The 24,840-nt window shown below is 40.3% G+C and overlaps 2 protein-coding genes across 2 annotated transcripts in view; both read left to right on the forward strand.

Annotated features, from left to right (window-relative positions):
• Positions 1-24,840, forward strand: part of LOC308398574 (protein kinase C-binding protein NELL1-like) — a 328,133-nt gene that overhangs the window by 48,370 nt on the left and 254,923 nt on the right. The window lies entirely within an intron of this gene.
• On the forward strand, positions 10,857-24,608 carry LOC308398065 (uncharacterized protein; the record flags this gene model as incomplete). Its single annotated transcript, XM_080884459.1, has 3 exons — positions 10,857-10,999; positions 23,877-23,970; positions 24,060-24,608. 3 exons carry the CDS (start codon positions 10,857-10,859, stop codon positions 24,606-24,608), a joined length of 786 nt encoding a protein of 261 aa, XP_080740585.1.

Below are 24,840 nucleotides of genomic sequence, written 5' to 3' on the forward strand. Positions count from 1 at the left end.
AGTGAGCATGTGAGGTAGAAATTATCATTTCTTGCTGAGGATCAATACGAGGGCAAAATTGCACACAATGGGAGAGTGAAGTTGAGCTGGTCCTCTAAAGCAAGGGAAACAAGACATACAGTTGCTGAAAAGTTTTAATAGATGTACAGCGCTATGCAAAGGTCTTGAGCCGTGTCCCGTTTCTTTATATTTTGCTAGGAAAATTGACTGGTACTTATAAAGTGGCTTTCTTTTTAGTTTTAAGCTCTAGTGAAAGTCTCATTTACCCAGTTCTAATCTTTTCAAAAAAGCAGTGTATGTGTGATCCTCAAGATATTTGGTAAAAAAAACTTAGGATCAGTATCTTGCCTAGAGAAATTATGACATGAGCTGGGGATTCATCCTGCAACTGGTAGACGACCCACTCTTCCAGATGATCCACAGCTGTCCCACATTGATGTAGTGATTTTTGTAAAAATATGCGTAAACATACATGAAAATACAGTATACAGGGGAAAACAGAAGTTGTACAGTCCTAACACCTTTATTCTTTCACACTGCCTGCACTCTCTTTGGTTGAGCTTTACTTTAATTTCCTTAAATAGGAATTGTCTGGAATAGTTCTCCAGGCTTCTTGAAGGATATTTAAAGTTCTTCTTTGGATGTTGTCTGCCTTTTGTTCTTTTCTGTCTTAGTATCCCCCAGTATCCCACACTGCTTCAATAATTGTGAGGTCCAAGCATTTAAGTTCTATCTTTAATGGTTACAACATTAAATGTTTCATTCATGTTAACCCAAGATATTGCATCCATTCAATGAATTCCTTTCCATATAGGCAACATGATCTTAAATTGGCTGATGAGATAAGCTTTGGTTTAAAGTTTTTATGCATGGAAGTAAAGAATGAGTTCTTCAGGACATCTTTTTTGAGTACTCAGCCTAAGTATATTGCAGTGTATGTCAGTGCCCGTGTACTTATTTCTTCAAGCACGTAGTACTGTATATGATCCACACTTGAAGAGAAATGCGCTGCCCCCTACTGTGCTTTAAAGGTGACCCTTAGAGTTCCTTTTTAGTCCCTCTTCTTCTCTCTCTTTCTCACTTTTTTTCTCACATTACCTTCAGGCATAATTGCTGCACAGTGGGTTGGCCGAACAACAGCAAGCAAAGCTAAATGGGGCCAGATGACTGTACTGCCCTCCTCCTTCAGGCACAATGACATGCTCTATGCAACATATGTAGCCCTGAGGAGTGCTGGGACTAAGCAAATGTTGCATTAAAGGCCCTCAGCCACACTCAAACACACCCAGTTAGATATACTAATTGCTAAGCCACTTATAGTGTATATTGCTCTAAAAATGTTCAGGATAGGGCTGTCCCACCAAGAACTAATGTTGTAACTGCATTTACACTTATGTGTTGTTTACAGTCTTCCAACCAAAACACTAAAGTACATAATTGATTATTGGCATCAAAAGTTGCCAGTTGGTCTGTATTCCCAAACCTCTATTTCAATACTAGCTTTCACTGTTCCTTCCACATCCATTTCAACTTATTCATGACTTTTTTACTATTCCATGTCTTCTAGTGCTGTGTTTAAGGTTTAGTTGGATTTAGTCAAAACCTACTTTAAGTCAGATGTGTTTCATTGTCCATTACCTCTATGTCTTTGTCGGGTTTTGAATTGTCTGTTCACAGTGAGATCCATGAACACACTTTATTACGCAGTAATGAAGATACTGCTTCTGGACAGAAACAGATCAGGCAGGCATTATACAGATTTCTTAAAAATTTCAGTTCAATTCAGTTTTATTTAGTGCCAAGTCATAACAGTAGTTGCTTAAAGTGTGTTATATTGGTACAGTAGGTACAGTACCTGCAGTGTTAGAAAGAGCTCCAGCAGAACCAGGAAGGCGGCAGCTATCTGCCGGTTGGGAGTTAAGGGGAAAACAGATGAGAGAAGAGACCATAGGGAGACAGGACAAAACATGAACTATGGGAGAAATTTAATGCCATACAGTAGTAGTGTATAAACATGCGTGGAGTGAAAGGATGGGAGTGGAACAGAAGTGCTCAATGCATCATGGGAAGGCCCCCAGCAGCCTAAGCATATAACAGTAAAACTAAGAGATGCTTAGGGGTCCCTTGATCCAGCCCTAACTATAAGCTTTATCAAAAAAGAAGGTTTTGAGCCTAATATTAAAAGTAGAGAGGGTGTATTTTTCCTGAATCCAATCTGGGAGCTGGTTCCACAGAAGAGGTGCCTCCCATTCTACTTTTAAGTACCCTAGGAACCTCAAGTAAGTCTGAGAACAAAGAGCTCTACTAGGATGATATGATACTATCGTGTCTGTAAAATAAGATGGGTCCTGATTACTTAAGACCTTGTATGTTAGAAAAAGGATGTTACATTTGATTCTGGATAAAATAGGGAACCAATGAAGAGAGAGACCAATATGGGAGAGTTAAGCTCTGTTTCTAGTCCCTGTCAGCACTCTGAATGCAGCATATTCCACTGTTCCAAAAAACACTAATGTTAAAGTATCTTACTGTATATTTTACAGTTTTGTACTGTCTTTCTAGAATATCATTAAATGTACATAAGTAGACTGTGATTTTACATGTCAAAGGTAAGATAACATAACATCACTGTAAATATAGTAAAACACAATTTACTTGTTTTTTAAATATATTTTTTTGTACATATGCATATTTAGATTGTAAAAATACATTCAGAAATGTATCATAATTTCACGAATATTTGTCTGTTATGTGAGAGAATGATCTGTTAAATTCAAATGTAATACTATGGAAAAATATATAAAATGATCGAAAATTAATGAGAATAATCAATAATTAAAGGAGTATTTGAATTATAATTTTGCTGAAAATTTCATGTCATCTTGGTCTGATTCAATAATTCAGAGGTAACAAGTGAAAATATAATTAATAGTAATAAAAACTAAAAAAACCATATAAAACATTGCATGGCCACGCTGTGCTAATTATATATTTAAAAAAATAAATGTAGAGGTAGGAATTGCAATTAATATAAATCTCAAAGTATTCACAACATTCTTGAACAGAAATAGGCCTCTGCACCTGGGGTGAGGGTGTGGCCATGAAAACAATGTGACATGCCATTGGATGTTGGGACACATAATAACATGACGCTAAGCATCGGCCAATGAATGTGAACTAACAACCACAAGGTCGTGGGTATGGCTGTACTGTAGGAAAAAATCCTAATATAAAAGTATTTTACTGTGCATTTTACAGTTTTGTTCTGTTCTTCTAGAATATCATTAAAGTTACGTAAATAGACTGTGATTTCACATTTCAAATGTAAATTAACGTTAAATCACTGTAATGTAATGAAACATAATTGCCATGATTATTAAATATGCATATTTAGATTGTTAAAATACATTCACAAATGTATCATGATTTCACAAATACCTGTCCGTTATTTAAAAGATCGAACTGTTGAATTCAAATGTAATGCTATGGAAAAGTATATAACATGATTCCTATAAGCTTGTCTTACATCACATAAGTATTATTATCATTGCAATTTAGGGCGATCGTGGCTCAAGAGTTGACAGTTTGCCTTGTGATCAGAAGATTGCCGTTCGAGCCCCGGCTTGGACACTCTCGGTATTGTGTCCGTGGTTAAGACTCTTCGCCTACTGGTGATGGCCAGAGGGGCCGATGGTGCGATACGCAGCCTCGCCTCTGTCAGTCTGTCCCAGGGCATGCAATCCATTATTATTTAAACCAACTGTTAACTGTATATTTCTGTACATTTACGTATTATGATTCATATTGCCACATTCATTGACCTTGTTTATAGGTAATTTCATTGTTTGATCACGTTAAAATGTTCCTAATTTAATGTCTAAAAGCACTTGGAAAAGGCAGAATCCCATGTAAAATTAGCGCAACAAACTCTATTGTCATTACTGAAAATGACTGTATTTTCATGAGAAAGTTATTTTCTGTTATTTTACGGTAGTATTTTGGCGCCCAAGCTGCCGGAATATTACTGTTTTTTTAAGATTTGTTTTTTTTCCCTATTTATAGGTAATTTCATTGTTTAATCACATTAACATGTTCCTAATTTAATGTTTAAAATCACTTGAAAGGGCAAGATCCCATGTAAAATTAGCGCAACAAACTGTATTGTCATTACTGGAAATAACCGTATTTTTATGAGGGAGTTATTTTCTGTTATTTTACGGTAGTGTTTTGGCGCCCCAGCTGCCGGAATATTACCGTTTTGTTTTTTTTTAACATGTTTTTTGTAACAGTGTAGGTCAACTGAAGGCTTTTCAGAATACCTTACTGTGATTGTAGAGTGACTTTTCAGCATCCTAGAGAGATTTTGTAGTTTTGGCAATTTTGCACAGATGAAAGAACACAGTCGTACATATTTGTTTCATTTGCATGTTGAAGGGCATATCCTGGTCAAAAATGACTCCAAGGAAGACGAGGTAATGCCATTCAGAGAAAGTGCCTGGTTAAACACCATGTTTCTGAGGTTTTTAGGGACTTAAAGTACAATAACTCCAGTTTTGTCCAAATTTAAAAGAAGAAAATTTAAGGCCATCCAGGGCTTTATACCTTTAAAGCATGCCTATGTAGCTAGATAGTATTACCATACAGCTAACATTAGCAAGACTTTCATTCCTGTAATTTTGGATGAAACTCATTATGTAACATTCAGACATAGTATAATTATAAATGTTTCTTCACCACTACCACCAAACCGTTTAACTGACTTTCAGTCATTTTTCTTCATATATTGTGCATTGTGAGGTATTGCAAGAGAGAGATTTAGATGCAAATCTAACCCAGCTAAGCCACAGCAGGATGAAGTTATTTTGAGACAAGTTGTTTTCGGAGAGAGACCGCCACACTGTGAGCGTAATTAAATTTGGTGAGATGGGCGCAGCCTTGACTGGCTTGGTGCAGACCTGTGCTCCATTGTGACTGAGGATTTGTTCTGAACCTCTGAATCCTCTCTGAAGGCCCTATTAGCCCTCTGCCGATGGCCATTCTTTCCCATTATAACACAAGTCTCCCATTCAGCCACCTAACACACAGCCACTGTAGCTCTACGGCTCACCCAAATCCAATCAGACATTCCTTCTCTATCGCTCTGTCTTTCCTTTCCTTCTTCATCTTTCTCCCTGCACAATCAAACGGTCCTGTCTTTCCTCCCTCCCACTGACTCTGCTAACTCTGCTTTCCTGATATGATAATATCCTTTCTCTCGCCCCTCCTCTCCTCCTCCGCTGTCCTCATCCTCAAAGGTAAAACATCTTCTGAATGCAAGCATTTCTCTGTGCCCTGTGTTAAAGCAGAAAAAGTTGTTTTTTTTTTCTTGCACCCAGCACTGGGGAATGGGGAGAAAGGTTTATTGCTGCTCCACTAGACTGAATAGAACAAAAGAATCCCATTTCTGCCTAGACAGCAGTTTTCTGGGTACCAGTAACGCTCTTATTGTCAGCAAGTGGCAATAGCTCTGTGATGAAGTAACTCAAAGCCTGGTCTCTCCACTGCTCTTCCCACCAGTGCACTCAAAGATGCTCAGCCATTCTCCTCCAGCTGCTCTGTTCATCTGCTTGCCCTTTTGTCACTCTACAGGTCTGCCTCTCCCTCAGTGCCTCACTTCATAAGCACTCACAGGTTCTTCTCTTTGAAGAAACATGCTGGGGAAGAAGAGGGACTTGTTAAGCTTGGCTTCCTGGTAAAAGTTTATGAATGTTGGTGAGTGCAGGGAAGCTGGATGCAGAAAATGCCTGGCCCACTGCTGAATTCTATTGATATCAGCAGTTAGTTGAACACGGGAGCGATAAATTGGCTCTCCACAATTTTTAGATGCTGACGTCTGTCAAACGTTTTAACAGAAGTCAGCATATTTATGGATATTTTAAAATTCCTTGCTTACAAAGTTCCTTTGCACAGGTGTAAAGGTGAACATTTCAGTCTCCCGTGCCTTAGTAAAAGTACAGGTCATGTGTAGAATAGAAAAACCCTGCCTAAACCCAAAGGCAATGGAAGATTTCTTTTATAAGACAGTTGTACCAATACCCACATTGACTGTTATCCACCTCATGACTTCAATCTCTATTATTGGAAGAAAAATGTTAATGTTGTTCATTTTGTTTTTGTACGTTGTGTTAAAATAAATTTTAGCTTAAGAAAATTAATTCATAGCATCTGATTCTCTATAACTTATACCTTTGAAAAGCAGGTCTGATGGCATATTGACAAAACAAAATGATTAATCATCATTACTTGGTAAAACTGCCACTGACAATTTGGTTTCGTCTTTCTCTGCCAGATGATCCTAAAATGATCCTAAAACTAAGTGTTGCCATAGAAAATTCCTGCGTCCTCCTCCAGCCTGTTTATTTCGTGCTATAGGTTGATCCACAAAAGCTTGTTTTGCCATGAAATGGGATTTGTGTTTGAATGTTGAAGAAGAATAACCTGCTGGCTGCAATCCTGAACTCCTGATCTCCCCAGTGGAGCAGCACTAGGATGAGCCATGGCCTCTCACCTCCGACAGATGCCAGTTTCCTCAATGAACTCCCTAGATTATTCTAGAAAGTGCACTCCCTTGCAGGGTTTGCTTTAAAGGTGTGCAATACAGTACAAATGCTGTCTTTGGCTTTGTCTGGACTTAATAGATACTTTCCCAGAATTACAGTTTGTTCTACAGTTACTGTTTCCATTTTACACATGTATTCAACCCATCTTGATATCAAATGTGGAACAGTGCGCTTATTATGTGAACAGTACTGGAACCTACTGGAATACTATTTTTACACCTTAAAGTGCATCCGAAGGGCTACAAAGTTCCTGTCACAAACATTTTCAAAGTGGCAGTTATTTGGCGTTCTGTACACGTTCAATCCATAGTTTTTGCGTGACGTCAGTGCTACTGGGACACGCCTACCTGGTGGGCATAAACAGTACTGCGGTCCTTTGCCCTCCAGCCTTCTTTTGAATTTTCCTTTGTGTAAAATGTGACACCAACATGTGAGCACACCTGTCTTAACACTGCCTTACATCTCAAATTCCACCAATCCATTCTTCTCCACTGCAATACAGGCTGTCAGCAGTGACTCATTTAAACTGTAGGAATGATTTACCTGACATCAGAAAAATACTCGGTCAACTTTACTGTTATGCCATGACATTAATGTAAAAAAATAATATTACGAAAGAAAGAAAAAAAATAAAATAAAAGATAATACTACCAGAACTCTTCTGGCTGTAAACTGTAAAGGTCAGAGAGAGTCATTTAAATGGGGTATTTTGTTTAGGCTAGCTATGTAGAAGTTACTTTTGCTTTAATGATGAGTAAATTCTTCTAGAGATACATCAAAAATACATGGAGCTGTCCGTACTTTGAAAGCTTTCATCCTGGCAGCATTGTAAGGTGAGTGATTCTCCACAGCAGCGGTCCCCAACCTTTTTTGCGCCATGGGCCGGTTTATGTCTGACAATATTTTCACGGACCAGCCTTTAAGGTGTCGCGGATAAATACAACAAAATAAAACCAGTACCCGTACCAAAAAAAAGTTTTATTCATAACACACGGGAAAAGACCCAGGGAAACAGAGTTAACTTTAAAAACAATAAAAAAAAATAACGATGAAACCCTGAAAACCACAAATTTCACACCCGAGCCTCAACACTCGTGGTTTGGTACCAAACGACTCACGGACTGGTACCGGCCGTGGCCCGGGGGTTTGAGACCGCTGCTCTACAAGACACGTTGATGCCACTGAACTGGAGGCTTTTGTTGTTTGCTCTGTTGAAAGCCATATTAAATATATAATTTAAATATAAATATTTGTTTGTGTGTGCATGCCATTAAGTTTGTAAACATGATAGTTTGAAAAGTTTTTCTCATAAATTTTGTAGTGGGATCATGGTATCATGGCTTACATCCACCAAGGTCTTCAAGGTCATTTTATTTGTTGAAAATTGACAATAAGCCTAATAACTTAAAAACTATGATTCTCATAAGTGTGTTTGTTTTTTGTCAACATGTAGAAAGATACTTAATGACACATTTGATCTCTGTACTCTCCTTTAAGGCCAGCAGATTAAGCTGTAGGTCAAAATGATAATAATGCTGTATGAAACTATTTAAACTGTTTGTTATTGCCATTGTAGGTCTTGAAAGCATATTAGGAATGATATGCGGGGATTCTAAATATCACACTACATGTTACATTTGACTTCTGACCTCACTTTGCATTTCACATCTGCCAACAGGGGGGAAAAAAAAGACTAAGTACTTAAAGTACATTTAAAAAGAGCCAAAAAGTGTTAAAAGTGATTATTATCACTTTAACCTTCAGATGAATTTATTGACCTTAAATAAAGCCAGAGGTCAAATGGTATTTTAATTATTTAATATGTATTTTTAACAAAGAGCACACTTGTAATAATCATAGTTTCAAAGTTCTAAAGCTTTTTGTCCATTTTTGACCAACAAATCATTAAGTTGACCTTGAAGACCTTCGTGGACGTAAGACAAATTTTAATGGATTGTTAACATGACCCCACTCTGAACCCCTACAAAGTTTCATCAGAATTATTAAAAAACATTTCGGGCTATTATGTTTACAGACAGAATGATGACACGCACGCACACACATGAAGTGTTGTTTCTGATAGTGGCAGGACTGCACACTCATACAGCAGTGACTGAGGTTTACCAGAAAATAATGCTCAACTTGGATGATGTGGTTTTCAGGCAGAGCATTAAGGCATCAAACCTAAGTCATACATCAAAGCTCCTATATTCTCAAGATAGTTTTGAGATCAACATTTGGTTTTCTCAGCTGCTGCTCTCATTTCTGTGATGCCGCCTTTGAAAACTAAACATGTCATTGGGCAGTGCCGCTCCCTGTCTGGCTAAGAAGCCTGCAGGGAAGCAGCCTCGATAGCGTGAGTCCCTCAGGAAAACAAATTACTCACATAGCACAGCGGTGGCTCTGCCTGCTTTCTAGCAGCAAAAGACATTCTTATTGGGGGTCTCTCTCAAACTTCCCAGAAACATCTGTGGTTGCTATTAGTTTGAAGTTTGAAGCAGTTTGTCTCTATGACTATGTGTGGCAAAAGAAGATTGGAATCGCCAGAGATGCCGCATTACAATACCACCTTCTTTCTATAATAACTGTAGCTTATGTACATATTATTGTAGCACTAAAAAGTTCAATTTGTATGAGCAGTTTTGATAAGATGACAACATTTGATATCCCTATATCGATAAAATATTGCCATGCAAAATATCTTGATACTTTGTTGTATTGATTTCTCCAACACTACTAGAAAACTGGGGGGTGGAGGTGGGAGGAATCAATATAGCATAGTACCACCAGGGGCCATGAAAGGGAAAGAGGCACATCTTGGGCTACGATATTTGCTGAGTCAAAGAAATCTGGTGCCCAAAGTAAAACAAAATATTAATAATAAATTCAGGGACAGCCATTCATGAGGCATATTTTTAATTTTTGGCAGACGCTCCCCTCTGTTTATGTTTTATTCACTCCACTACATCCTGTACTCAAACGATTCGTTGACTGTTTAGACCTGACATCGTCGTCACCCTCATTATAACAAACCTGAGGTGGCCTGCGTCACACAGCGCTTGGCTGGTATTAATGTCATGCTGAACACACTCCAAACTGTGAAAATGAGAATTGATTTCTTCTTTCACATCACATCCCATTGATCTATATACCTCAAGCTGTGCACCTTTCCACTACCACCCTCTGACCTGATCGCAACATTTGCTAAATCCACAATCTCCAATCAAGCATAGCCTTCTTGTGACAACTGAAGCACAACGCCTTGCAACCAATCCTGGTCATACTTTACAGGTCAGTAGAGAAGGCACCGGAGTGCTTTGCCATCGTCATATCTGCTTTACCTCCTTCTCCTCCCGTTCTATGGACAAGCTCCAGAGTGCTGACCTTCCTATATAGCAGATAATTGGCTGTCATCTGCCTTCTATGAAATCGCTGCATGACACTGGAGGTGAAGAAAAAGGGCAGGATGATATACAGCTAACCCAGAACTCTCTGGCAGCCATTCATTTCCAAAACTTTTCTCCCACAGACAATGCCACTGGATTTTGATAAAGAACACTTGTCACCTCAACAGCTTCCTCCCACAGCTGTCACAGCACTTCCGAGACTTTCTACAGCCCACAATCTCCATCTCAGGAGATGCAGCCTGCAACCCTCCCACTGTGGCTGTTTATTTATCACATAGTAGTTTGAACCACCGTCTCCTCTGGTCTTAGCAGACTCATAATACTATAGAAAAACATGCTAGAGGAATTTGTACTGGTATTAAGTGTTATATCCCCCATTAACACTCATACCACCACTTATCACTTTGACTATTCAGTCAAAAGTCAGCAGTTTCCACTTAAGGAATTATTTGTCCATTTGCTGCCTTGTTAGGCTAAGAGTTCAAAAACTGATATGACGCTTTATGATTGTTGCAACCGTTGACATCCTGGAGTTTCTGCTGGTTGTCTGGCAGCTGCTAACAACCAAACATAGTCTGGAAAACAACCACACCGACATTTACATTTTTTCACCTTTTTTTCATGCATTTGAAAAAATTTGATTTACGTAACTTGCTAATTATTTTGCTGTAGTAATGTGCGTAATCATATTATTATTATTAAATGGCTGTGCCAAATCATACTAGTCAAATGTTTAGGAGAGTACTCATTCTTGAAAGTAAGTTTTCAAAAAATAAATAAAAATCGAACTAATTCTGATTGCATTAATAATAAATCCTGTTAGTGACTGTCTTTAAACATCTGTCGGCCAATGCTCAGGATTTTTTACGAGTCTGTTGTGGCTAGTGCCATCTTCTATGCTGTTGTATGCTGGGACAGCAAGGTTGAGGGTCGCAATCACAAACTGATCCGCAAGGGCAGCAATGTGGTGCGGATGCAGCTAGACTCCTTTAAGTTGGTGTTGGGCAGGCAGATGTTGTCCAAGATAAGGACAGTGCTGGATAACACCTCCCACCTACTCCATGACATGCTGGCCGGTCACAGGAGCACGCTCAGTGAGAGACTGAGATTACCCAAATGCACCACTGAACGACACAGGAAATCATTCCTGTCTGTATAACTCCTCCATGTAGTACACTGCACACACTGCAATAGTTACATCCTTTTGCACATGCTCTACAGTAAAAATAACAAATAACAAAGTTTTACAAGTTAGAATAAAATGCTAGTCATATAAATTTCACCTCTGTAATATTCTTGAGCTATTTGTATAGAGCTATTTTTTTTATATTTTGTAAACTTTGTAATATATTTATCTTGGAGCAACTGTAACCACATAATTTCCTTAGGGATTATTAAAGTATTCTGATTCTGACTCTGCTTACTTTCTTGTCTCTTATGAGCAGTGTTGGTCAAGTTACTTGAAAAAAGTAATCAGTAACTAATTACTGATTACTTCCCCCAAAAAGTAATCCTGTTACTTTACTGATTACTTATTTTCAAAAGTAATTAATTACTTAGTTACTTTTAAAAAACACGATTTACAACCTGAATAGGTGATAAAGCGATAGATCTTTCAGCCCAATTTTACTTTTTCTGCATAATCCATCATACAAAATGTAATCAAATGGAAAAGTCTATTTTTAAAACTTTTATAGTTTTATTAATTTTAATATTGTAATTTTGTATATGCTCCCTCTCGGCAGTGTCATCAGGAGGCATGGAGTGAACTTCCACAGTTACGCTGATGACACGCAGCTGTACATCTCTGTCTCCTGATGACACCAGACCAATGGATGCCCTTTTTAACTGTATTTTAGATATAAGATCTTGGATGGCAGAAAACTTTTTACAGCTTAACCAGGACAAAACTGAAGTTTTAATCGTCGGTCCTGAGGCTCAGAGAGAGAAACTCTTGTCTAAATTAGAGGCATTTTCACTATGTCCTTCGTTACAAGTGAAAAACCTGGGTGTTATTTTTGACTCTGAGCTTGGTTTTATCCCACATATTAAACATGTAACCAAAATTGGATTTTATCATCTAAAAAATATAGCCAGAGTCCGCCCAATTCTCTCTCGGGCCAACACGGAGATGCTAATGCATGCTTTTATTACCAGTCGCATTGATTACTGTAATGCCCTGCTCTCTGGTCTTCCTAAGAAGAATATTTCAACTTTACAACTTTTGCAAAACTCGGGAGCTCGTGTGCTGACGAAGACCAGAGGGCGGGCCCACATTACACCGGTTTTAGAATCGCTGCATTGGCTCCCCGTGTGTTTCAGGATCGATTTTAAAGTTCTTTTATTGGTTTTTAAATGTCTTAATGGTCTTGGGCCTTCTTATCTCTCAGATCTGCTTTTACCATATGAACCCTCGCGGACCCTGAGGTCCTCTGGTACTGGCCTTTTGATTGTCCCTAAAGTCAGGACACATACTCACGGAGAGGCAGCTTTTCAGTGGTATGGCCCTCGTCTGTGGAACAGCCTGCCGGAGGAGCTCAGGGCCGCAGAGAACGTACATGTTTTTAAGAACAGGCTCAAGACCCACCTTTTTAATTTAGCTTTTACTTAGCGTTTATTTATTTTATGCTTATTTATTCTATCCTGTTATTTTATTATTAATTTAGGCTTTACCTAATATTTATTGATTTTATTCTTATCCATTTTTTAATCTTCTTACTCTATTTATATTTATATTTATATTGTATCCCGTTCTGTATCAGCATTCTCACATACGTGAGAATGCTGTTTGTAGATTACAGCTCAGCATTCAATACCATCGTTCCCTCGAAGCTGGACAGGAAACTGCAGGATCTAGGACTGAGCAGCTCCCTCTGCAGCTGGATCCTTAGCTTCCTGTCTGACAGACGCCAAGTGGTCAGACTGGGCAGCATCACCTCATCCCCCATCACACTGAACGCTGGTGCTCCACAGGGGTGTGTACTGAGCCCTCTCCTGTACTCACTCTACACCTACGACTGCACGGCCACTAACAACTCCAACATCATTGTGAAGTTTGCGGACGACACTACAGTGGTGGGTCTTATCACCAACGGTGATGAGACGGCTTACAGGGAGGAGGTCAGCGCCCTGACCCACTGGTGTCAAGACAACCATCTCACCCTCAACGTCGCAAAGACAAAGGAGTTGATAGTGGACTTCCGGAGGTGCAGAGAAGTACACACCCCCATCACCATCAACGGCGCTGCTGTGGAGAGAGTGAGCAGCTTCCGGTTCCTTGGTGTACATCTGGCTGAGGATCTTACGTGGTCAGTACACATAAACAAAACAGTGAAGAAGGCGCAGCGGCGCCTCTTCTTTCTCAGGAGACTGAAAAGATTTGGCATGAGCCCTCGCATCCTCAGGACCTTCTATCACTGTGCCATTGAGAGCATCCTCACTGGATGCATCACCACCTGGTATGGCAACAGCACCGCCTACAACCGCAAAGCTCTCCAGAAAGTAGTGCGGTGCTCTGAACTGATAATTGGAGGTGAGCTTCCCTCCCTCCAAGACATCTATAGGAAGCGGTGCCTGAGGAAAGCGGGGAGGATCATCAAGGACTCCAGTCACCCCAGCCATAAACTGTTCAGACTACTTCCCTCAGGAAGGAGGTTCTGCAGCATCCGGTCCCGTACCAGCAGACTGAGAGACAGCTTTTTCCATCAGGCCATCAGACTGCTGAACACGTCATAGACACCTCACCTTCACTACTGGAACTTCAACATTATGCACTCCATACTGTACAGTAATGCCACTGTTTTGCACATGTCTCAACTCTGTATATTTTTATATATTTTACTTATTGACTCTATTTAATTTGTAAAATATGTGTATACACACACACACACACACACACACACACACACACACACACACACGTAGAAAAACATTTAGTATACACATCCAGAAATTTTTTTTTTTTTGCATATACTATTATATATTGTACATATATATTTATTAGTTTCAGATTTAGCCATTCGTATATTTTGCCTGTTTATGTTATTGTATTTTGCACAACTCTGTTGTTTGTGAAGCTCGCACACAAGAATTTCACTCGCATGTGCTGTACCAATGTACCTGCACATGTGATGTGACAATAGTGTTTCCTCGAAGGGGGCTCTCTGCACCAGGGCTGTGATCGACCGTGGCTGCTGGGTCTCTGGGGTTCCTCTCAGCCTGGCTGGGGGGCTCCTTTGCCTCCCTCCTGCTGTGTGCCCAGCCTGGAGGCTGCGGTCTGTGACCGGCTCTCGGTGCAGACGGCTCCCTGTTATAGTGTTTCCTCACTTGGCTCATGTGAACCCAGCCCAATTTTTACTCTTTAAGTGTGCGCGTGTGTGTGTGTGTGTGTGTGTGTGTGTGTGTGTGGGGGGGGGGGGGGGGGGGGGAGATATGTGTGTATTCACATCATTTATGTTAATGAGAGTGTGGGGAGTGAGTTGGAGGGTGGGGTGGGCTGCTTTTAACTATGTTAAGCACTTTGTGCTACATTTTTTGTATGAAAAGTGCTTTATAAATAAAGATTTATTGATTGAAGTAAAACACAGCAGAAAATAAATAAAATCAAAGACTAGCAGTCCTTTTGCTCTATTTTCACCTGTAAAGCAGGAGTTGGGTAGGCGAAGGTTTACCCTGGTGCAGGTGTGCCGCAGCGGTCAGTGGAAGGATACGGCAGTTTCTCTGTGAATTTCCCATTACGTGGTAGCACACTCGGAGCTTGCTTGGAAGTTTAGGGTTTTTTTCGCCGTAAAAAGATGTTTTCTTCCCACGCACAATGCTAATGGATGCTAATGTTTTTGTCACTTTTTATGGAATCAAACTTAACCCTTGTATGGTGTTCGGGTCTGTGAGACCCGTTTTCAGTTTTTTTCAAAAGAAAAATTAAACAATTATTTTTTTCAACCTGAAATTCATTGGCTTTGGCTTATTTTCTGTGAAGAACATGAATCTGAACAAATTTTCAATGACCTCATACTGTACCTCCCCCCACGCATTTACATTACATACAAGGTGTTCGGGTCCACTGGACCCAGGTCTAGTAAAAGTGTTGAAAGTGTAGGTCCTGTGTTCCCACACTCTGTCTTCCTCCTTTCTGGTGCTGCTGATGGTGTTTTCTTCCCCTCCTGCTCGCGCACAAAGTTGCAACATTGTTGAAAATTCAACTATCAACACGTCTGCTCTTACATTCCCACACATTTTACCCTCTTTCTTGAGGGATCCAAATTTTATTTTCTCATACCCTGTCCCACCTGCAAATTAGGGGCATAATACTATAAATAAGACTTTGCCAGTGTGGTTCTTTATCACAACTGATCAAGATGACAAAAGATTATCTGCTGCGAGGGCCATCCAATTGATTTTGGAAGAGAGAGGGGCTTCGGATGATGATGTTGACAAAGAGGTTTCAGAATATTTCACATTTCTGAGTCTGACAGTGACTTTGAAGAAGAGGATGAGGTTGAGCACCATTTAGTAACAAAACGAAGACGAGTACCCCATCTGCAGCCAGCTCCAGGACCAGAACAAGCCCACCAGACAGCAAGTGAAGAAATATGGATGTCAATAACTGGTGAAATTGAATGGTCTTCTTGCCCAAGAAATGAGCCACCCTGCAGAGCTGCTACTGTGATAAGCCAGGGCCAACACGGCTGACAGTTACTCATGTGCAGGACATCAAGTCTTCATTTGAGCTTTTCATCCCAGATTCCATCCAGAAAATTATTCTGGATTGCAGTAATCTAGAAGGAAGGTGTGTTTTTGGAGAGAGGTGGAAGGAGATGGACCAAATCCATCTAAGAACCCCAAAGGCCTACTTTGGGGTTCTTATCCTTGCTGGAGTTTTCAGGTCCAAAGGGGAATCCACAGAATGCCTGTGGGATGCAGAAACCGGCAAGAACCTTTCCGTGCATCAATGTCTCTGGAAAACTTCCACAAAATTTCCAGGATTATCCGTTTTGATAACCGAGACGACAGACCAGCTCGACGGCAGAGAGACAAGCTACCTGCCATCAGGACAGTGTGGGATAAGTGTGTGCACCACCTCCCCTGTTTTACAACCCTGGGCCTAATGTCACCATTGATGAGCAACTGATGCCATTTAGTTGTGAAACATATTGCTTCACGTGTAAATGTGTTGTGTCTTTCCACTCACTCCACTTGATTATAACTGATTTTTTTTTATAACATTTTATATAAAAGAAAAACGAGAAGCACATTAATTCATAAATGTGATCTAATAAAGGTAAAGGGAAAAAATTAACCATGTTTGCTGTTCATATGGCTTGTAATTGGGATGAAGTAAACATCTGTTGAGTAATTTAACATAAAATTGTTTGATAGTGTTAATTTGGAAAGCCAAAACTCTAGCGGGTCCACCAGACCCATGAACACTGGCTGAGTAACAAAAATACGAACACCACACAAGGGTTAAAGTAAGGTCAGTACTTCTACAGTTTTTAAACGCTGCACGCTCATACTCTCTCCAGTACTCGATGATCCACTGTTGATCTGCACACAGCTGTTGTCACAACCGTCGCACTTGCTTACTTCCCTGTCATGAGACATTCTCGCAAAAAAATCACGGTTTTAGTAGCGCAGTAACGCAGCGTTCCTACGGGAAAGTAAAGATAATCCAAGTACCGTTTTTGCAATAGTAATCCCTTACTTTACTCGTTACCTGAAAAAAGTAATCGGATTACACTGCCCATCTCTGCTTATGAGTACCATATAATAAAGGTGCTAGATGATGAGCAGTGGGGCATATGATATATGATGCTATATAATTCAAACTGATGTAGTTGTCTTCTTGCTCTTTTAGCCACCAATGTTTCCAGCTTCTCTTTTGATTCTGGTCAGAGGCAGTTGGTAATACTACATGAAAAGGGCAGTATGCACAGTGCCCACAGAGACTGACGCAGCAGATCAGTCTCAGATTCTGGCGTTAATGTTAAATACTGAGAAGCAGAATTTGAATTTCTTTAATCAGAACCAGAGTCGTGCTAACTCTGCCAACACACAAAATATGTTTTCCTAAACGTTTCCTTTCAACATAATACAACTTGCCATTAGAACACTGTAGCCGCTGTACACTTGTGTAGATAATAAATGATTAATGATTTGAATAATTATTCTTTATTATTGACAACGTAGTGTGTTAAATTGTATAAAACAACAAATGTGAGCACGTTTTTACGTGACCACAAACTTTTAAGTGGTACAACATTTAACAGATAAATATGAAAATCAAATCGATTGGAGTTTGTAGCACAGTGGAGGCAAATCAAATTTTGTTTGTGATGCTCATGGCAAAGGAAAATTTGCACATTTAGAAGTTGAAGAAATCTGATTATAATTCAGGATCCCACAAACAAGAACTGGGAAACCCTTACAGTATATGCTCTATATGATATATTTCAAGTCATGTGTTAGGTTTAAGATACGATGACCATGAGCTTGTACAAGGACTGAACTTACAGTCCTTAAGGCATATGAGAAATTTCTAGAGAAAAATATATCAGAGTACTTTCAATCAATGTTTGTGCCATGTGTCAGTGTGCAGAATAATTTCTTTATGTTATCTGTGTGTCTCTTCACACTACCTTCAACATCCAGGGCATTAGAATATATGAATGATAACTGGATCCTCTTTCTTGACAGTGAGATGCGAGCCCAACAAAATAGTATTCTCACTGTGCAGTAGTGTGTATGGTTCAAAGCATTTTTCTTTTCAAAATTAATAATGGATCACTGGACTCTTTGTTTTTGTTGCAAACCCAGGGAGAAATATCTCACACACTAGGCTGTTCCACCTTAGCTCTGTAGTCTGCAAATGTAATACTTTGTTTGAGTCTCTTTTTCTCTCAGCAGTGTAGTTTTTGGCTTCAGCAGTCAATCAGTGTACGGTCTCATATTTACTAGGGTAAATATGTTGATTTTGCTCTATGTCTCTACAGATTTGTAAATAGGTAAATTTCCAGCTTTTTCTATGGAATTACAGTGTAATTATTAGAAATGTCTTTCCTAGAGCTTTTTTTTTTTCATTTTCACAGGACAATGCTGCTTGGAAGTACACGTTTTTGTTTGTACAAGTCTTTGTCCCTGTGAAAAATTAAGTGCACTCCTACTGCTATAGAAATAAAGAGGGTCAGAAAAGCCAGATGCTGCTAATCGAATGCACTCGATTAGCTAATCATTAGCAAGTGTGAACACCACTATAAAAGCAGAAGTTGGAGCTTGTCTTGTGTTAATACACAATTTTCCCAGGGCTGAATATCTCGGGAGATAAGACACTTCTTGACAGACTCTGCGAGCCTCAGCTCGTGTGTCTAATGTTAAAGGTTCACGACAGTGCATTTAGATAAACACTAAAAACGCATGAGTTCTTTGGAAGGGTTGCCAGGACTTAAGTGGTGATTTTGGCCATAATCCACAGCATATCATCACAAACACCTCATACCAACTGTAAAGCACAGTGGTGGTGGGCTAACAATTTGAGGTTTCAGGTTTAATTCATTGAGTCAACCAGGAACTCTTCTGTATCTAAAACACAACTGCTGAAAAAGAAAATAATCGAGGTATTGCGATAGCCCTCAAAATTCAGAGTTTAACCTGATTTAAATAACAGAAGCATTGCTATACAAAAAAATCCTCCAGAATGATGTGAGAAACTGATAAACTAATATAGAAAACAATGACTTGAGCTAGTACTGCTAAAAGTACCTCTATTAGCTATTCAATCATGGCATGTACTTGTTTTTTTTTTATTTATAAAGCAAAGTTTGGGATTGTTTTAAGCCTTGCCCTTTAGTATCTTAACAAATTTTAATTGTTTCATGAAGTTAATTTTTCCCTGTAACTTATTTAGGTTCCGAAAATGGAGGATTTGTAATGTCTAATATTTTACTATCAACTCTAAACTTATTCTAATAAAAACAAGCCTCCCTCTATTCCTGCCAACGAGCTTTCACTTTTGTTTGATATGCAAACACTTTTTTCCCCTGAAAGCTATGCATACTCACATTAGGCGTCTGTTTGAGCACAGCAGTTTCTATTAGTTAAAAAAAAAAGTGGCTTTGTACAATGGTGGTTATTAAAGGATCAGCAATGAAAAGAAAGCATTTAAATGGTGATAAGGCTCATTTTTTATATTTTGTACAGAGAGCACCAAAACAGATATGTCATTTTTATTAGCTGTCAGCCTGCGCTGCTCATAACAAATGGACTGCCTGCCAATAGATTATTCTCCTTCATTAAATATGCTGTAATGCGAGAATACAATAGCTACAACTAAATGCTTCATAAAATAAATGCTCGCTGTGAAGTGGAGTTAATGCCTTTGATGATTATTTCATGAGTCAAATCAGGATTTCTGCTCGTTCAGAAATTTCAGGCCTCTTGAAGCCCAGAAGAGGCTTCCATCAGTGAAAGAGGCGAAGCTGGAGCACTCTCATTCTCTTTTTGCTCCTCGTTCAATGCAAATGATTCTTCTCCAGCTGACAAGTATCAGTGGCTCCGTGTCCTGCAGCATGATGGAGTCGGGCTGTCAGGCTGGTGCCCGTCGTAGGCCTAGAGTGATGTATTCATTTAATTCCACAAAAGGTGACACGCTGTACAAAGTCAACCTTCCAGTCGCACCCTACCCTTTCTCTTAAACATGCACACATGTTTGTAATGAAGCCGTCTCTACTTGAAGTGTGGAAATGCAATTTAATGTTGTAGAAAAACATTTCCTCATGATGCCTGTTAAATTACTGCATGATAATTGTTTTAGCACTAACTCAGCCTGCTGTGTGGGGGGTTGATGGGCCATCATTAGCAGTGTGGAAGAGGTTTGAGCTGAACCCTAAGATAGCATGTACTGATCATCACCATCTCCTTTCCTTTGTCTTCTTGTTTTGTTGCAGCAGTTCAAATGTTTCATTCAACTTAACAAAGGTACTCTATTTGTTTGGAACTTCTAAGATAAGACATTTAAATAATTTGAACCAAAAGGGCATCATTCTTTGCGGTATGTGGGCCATGTGTAAGTTGTGTGCAGCCACGGACCAGTTGCAAACACACTGCTGGCCCTGTGCTGGCCCAGATGTCAGCTTAATGTGTACCTTAATCAAGCCATGTAATAGCAACATGTGCCGGAACATAATAGTGCAAAAGTAAGATGACAGAACGCTGTTCGGATAGTGAATGGACTGATTATTTTATAGCGCACTTCCTTTCCCCCTTATTACTCAGAGCTCTATACAACATGCCATATTCTCCCAATCACACACTTTCTCTAAACTGAGTGCTTCCTGACTACATTCACACTCTTGACATGCAAGAGAAGCCAGGGATTGAACCTCCAACCTTCCGATCAGTAGGTGACCTGCTCTACCGCCTGAGCTACAGCCGCCCACCAGCAAAGAGGAGTAAACCGTCACTAGGTTTTGGTTAAAGTGTACACTCACAAACCTGTCAAACCTGCATTTGAAACGTTGGCTACTATAGCAGTATAGTATTGCAAATGGCATTTGGGTCATCTAACTAAAATAGAAAAATAGGAACACAAATAGTGCCATCATTGCCAGACCTAGCCCACATCTGGTTGACATACACTCTGCCATGATACCGGTCAGTCAGAAGTGCCAGCTTGATGCCAGATCCGGGCCAGACCTGTTTTCTATGGGCCTGGGCCACATAAACCAGACCACAATCGAGCCAGATATTGCATGCCATCACGTAGACAGTGCCATCTATCCCAGGCCTGGCCCATATCTGAATGACATACGTCTTATCATACCAGAAATCAACCAGCAGTGCCGGCTTGATACCAGATCTGGGCCAGACCTGCTTGCTAAGTTTCAGTGACTTAGTTCATTTATTTGTACATTTATTGAGATGCATTTGTTATTACAACCTAACATTATAGGGTGGCTTCGGCTCAGGAGGTGAAGCAGGTTAATAAAAGATTGTTGGTTTGATCTTTGGCAGGTCTGAGTTGTCCTTTGGCAAGATACTGAACCCAAAGTTGCTGCCGATGCATTCAACAGAGTGTGAAGGTGTGTAAATGTTAGGTAGCACTCAGACATAGAAAAACGTGCTTAAATAAATGCACTGGTGAATGAGACAGGTTGTATAGCAGAAAAGCACTATATAAGAGCCAGTCCATTTTCATTAACCTGAGGTTTTGGTTGGTGTTGGGAGAAAGATTAGGGTTTTTGATGCCAAACAATTCATGACTTAATTACAATACTCACGCAACAGCCAATCTGAAACCCTGTGTAAACTCTCATAACTTTGTTTATGATATGATAATGTAGCCTTGGTTAATACCAAATAAATGCATGTCATTTGGATTCAAAATGACATCATTAAAAGAAAAACACATTCATGAAGCTCCTTTGCATGTGGGTGGCAGCGTCAGTCTTCCTTAAAGCTATACAGGAGTGTAATCTTTTAAGCGTTCTTCAGTTTATAGATTGACTTCTCAGTTCAACTTTGACCCACTGCACCTACATAGTTACAGTATGTGTGCACACTTTTTCTTTTTTTTGTCAAGTTCTTCTGAGCTCTTCCTGTCCTATAATTCCGATTGATATTCTGTGGAGTAGGTCCACTCTCCCTTTTCATAAATATGCATGAGAGCTGTCGAGCTTTGGTATTGAATTGGCTTGATCCCTGTGTGAGTCTGTGTTTTTTGGGTTGGTTTTTTTGCTTCTGAATATATTGGGATAGGTGACATTCTGGGCTATGTTTGGTTATATATTAGAGAGCTGTGTTTGCCAGATGTGGTGTACTTTCTGTGTGTGAATGTGTATGTGTGCTTAAGGCCAGAGGTTCCAGAGCTGGGGTCACTTTCAGCCGCAGGGAAGCTGAAATGTCACGACTTGTTGCCTGCGGCTCTTGGGCTGCTGCTGCTGTTTGTGCCTGGTTGGCTCTTAATTTAGCGTGCCTGATGAGGGTGGAGAGTAGAGCACACATGGTGCAGGGAAGAGCTAAAGTTAAACGCCTGCAGTCACACTGTAAAGTGAGGGTAGTAGGTAAAACTGAGAGAGAAAGCCCCCCCCAATCTTTGTTTGTTAGATGAACTTTGTGCTTTAATGTTACACTGAGCAATCTGTTCATCTTTCAGCCGCATTTCAGCCCAAGGTCCACTCTCCTCTGCCATTTCGGAAACACCAAAATTTAGAATTTGTTGCTGACCCAGTTTTAGTTTTAAACCCTGGGTATGTGTTATGGTCTGGGCAAGAGAAAACTGAGACTTTTACAGTGCACAATTACTCACTTGGGGGTATTTTTGCTGTGAGTTGTGAGTTGCTATGTACTGAGCAGGGTGATGGATAAATTTCCTTCTCTACAGTTCAGAAAGTTCTGAGACTTTCAGATAGGAAGACACAGACACCTGTGTTCTGGTGCCTGATAGTGTCACGGTCCTGGGTCTCCTGACCCAGCGTTTTTAGTTCTTTGTGATTTTTGTATCATTGTACTTGTGTGTGATTTATTCTATGGCTTCTAGTTTTGATCCCTTGCCCTTCATGTCTCTCTGTGTCCCCTCTGTTCTGTGTAATTGTGTGTCTTTGCATGTTTGAGTTTCTTGTTTTCTGTCACTCTGCATTGTGCATTATGTTCTCATGGTTGGTTTTTTGTTACTCTCTCTAGTCTAGTCTCTTGTGTTCCCAGCTGAGTATTTCCCTGTGTATTTTGGTTCTTAGACCTCTGCCTTATGGTTTATGTCTCTGTATTTCTTAGTTGCTGTCTCCACTGTGTCAAGTTCGCGTCTCTGTGTGATACTTCCTGTTTTACTTTGATGGTCCGTGTCTCATGTGAATGCGTCCTGCTTTGCTTGTCTCGTCAGTCCTGATTTCTCCCAGCTGTGCCCTCCTTCTGTGTCTCATTCCCCTCGTTACTTCCCAGTGTATTTAAACCCTGTGTTTCTCTGAGTCAGTGTCGCGTCGTCCCTCATGCTGTGTGGATCTCCCTGTGTGTCTCTCTGTGAGTTTTCCAAGTTCCCAGTTTAGATTAGTTTGTATGTTTTTTTCCCTGCCAGCAAATAAAGCTGAGTTTTGAGTTCACCTCCCTGAGTCTGTGAGTCCTGCACTTTGGGTCCAACTCCTGCCTGCCGCACAGCGATTCATGACAGAGCCATATTTGGGTCGCATACTCATTTCCCTGGAATAGATAGTGATCCAGCCATATTTGCATTGGAGCCACTCTCCATCTACCTTTTCTGTTGCTATGTATTCTCAAGTCTTATCGTAACACTTTCTCCAAAACCAAAAAGGAAATATCATTCTTATCATTTTCATCCTTATTGCAATTGTGATCTTGCGGGGGGTTTACAGGGTTCCATCTGTAAATGACTGCTGGTCAGCAAACCTGGGAAACCCACAGATAATTGGAACTATGGCACGAAACCGCTTCCAAAACATCATGCAACACCTACGCTTTGATGACAAGTCCACCCGCTGTGATCGAGCAAAGACTGACAAGTTTGCTGCAATTTCCAGTGTGTGGGGATCATTTGTCACCAACTGCATCACGTGCTACAACCCTGGTCTACATATCACCGTTGATGAACAGCTTTTCCCATCAAAGACTCGGTGCTGTTTCCTGCAGTATATTGCAAGTAAACCTGACAAGTTTGGGATCAAGTTTTGGGTGGCTTGCGACCTAAAATCCAAGTACATTTGCAATGTCTTCCCATATCTTGGCAAGGACCCCAATCGTCCCACTGGGGAGAGACTTTCTGAAAATGTAGTAATGAGGCTGATGGAACCATTCCTAGACAAGGGCAGAAATGTTACCACGGACAATTTTTTTTCACCACGCTTTCACTTGCACAAAAACTTCTTAGACGGAAAACCACCATCCTCGGCACAGTCAACAGGATTCGCAGGGAAATTCCTCAATCCACTAGACAGACAGATCGCAATGAATTCACCACTCAGGTATGTTACAGGTCTTTTGTGGTTCTATGTTTATGTGTTTCATTGTGTGTAAAAGGGCTATGGAAATAACAATTTATCTTATTTCTTAGGTGTTTTCAACCTCTGCTGCCACGCTGACGGCGTATGCGGCCAAACGGAAGAAGACAGTCTATGTTCTTAGCAGCATGCACAGCGTGGTTCAGACTGATAACACCACCAAAAGGAAGCCAAACACTGTCTCCCTTTACAACAAAACAAAGTGTGGCGTGGATGTGATGGACCAGATGGTTCGGGAGTACACTGTCCGCAAAGGAACACGGCGCTGGCCAGTCGCCGTGTTTTATAACATGATTGACATGGCAGCACTGAATGCACATGTGCTGTATCAAGCATGCACTGGGACGAAGGAAAGACGGGTGGACTTCCTGGTGGCGCTTGCAACAGAGTTGGCTCGCTCTCATGTAGCTGGGAAGAAGGCAAGAAAAGAACAGTTGCTTCGGACACAACCCTCCACACCTAGCCCTGGAAAAAGAGCCACGTGTCAGGTCAAACACAACTGCAAGAACAATCATGCCACTGTGCGATGTGTTCACTGCAAAAGATACACATGTGGTAAATGCAGACTACAGATACCATGGCAGTGCCAGGATTGTGAGTGATTGCTGAAAATGTTGAATTGTACTCACTCACTTTTTATTATTATTTGTAAATATGTGTACAAATGGTTGGTTTTTTGTACTGTTTTTATCAATAAATCTCAGCAACAAAGGACATACACCCATGTGTGTTGATTTCTCCCTAAGATGGCAAACTGAAACACTCCAAGTTGGTGACTTTTGGAGATTTATTTCCCTGGACGATTGAGAATGCATCAAGATGAAACACAAAAGG

The sequence above is a fragment of the Rhamphochromis sp. 'chilingali' genome (genome assembly GCF_963969265.1).
Source record: "Rhamphochromis sp. 'chilingali' genome assembly, chromosome: 6".
NCBI classification, from domain to species: domain Eukaryota; kingdom Metazoa; phylum Chordata; class Actinopteri; order Cichliformes; family Cichlidae; genus Rhamphochromis; species Rhamphochromis sp. 'chilingali'.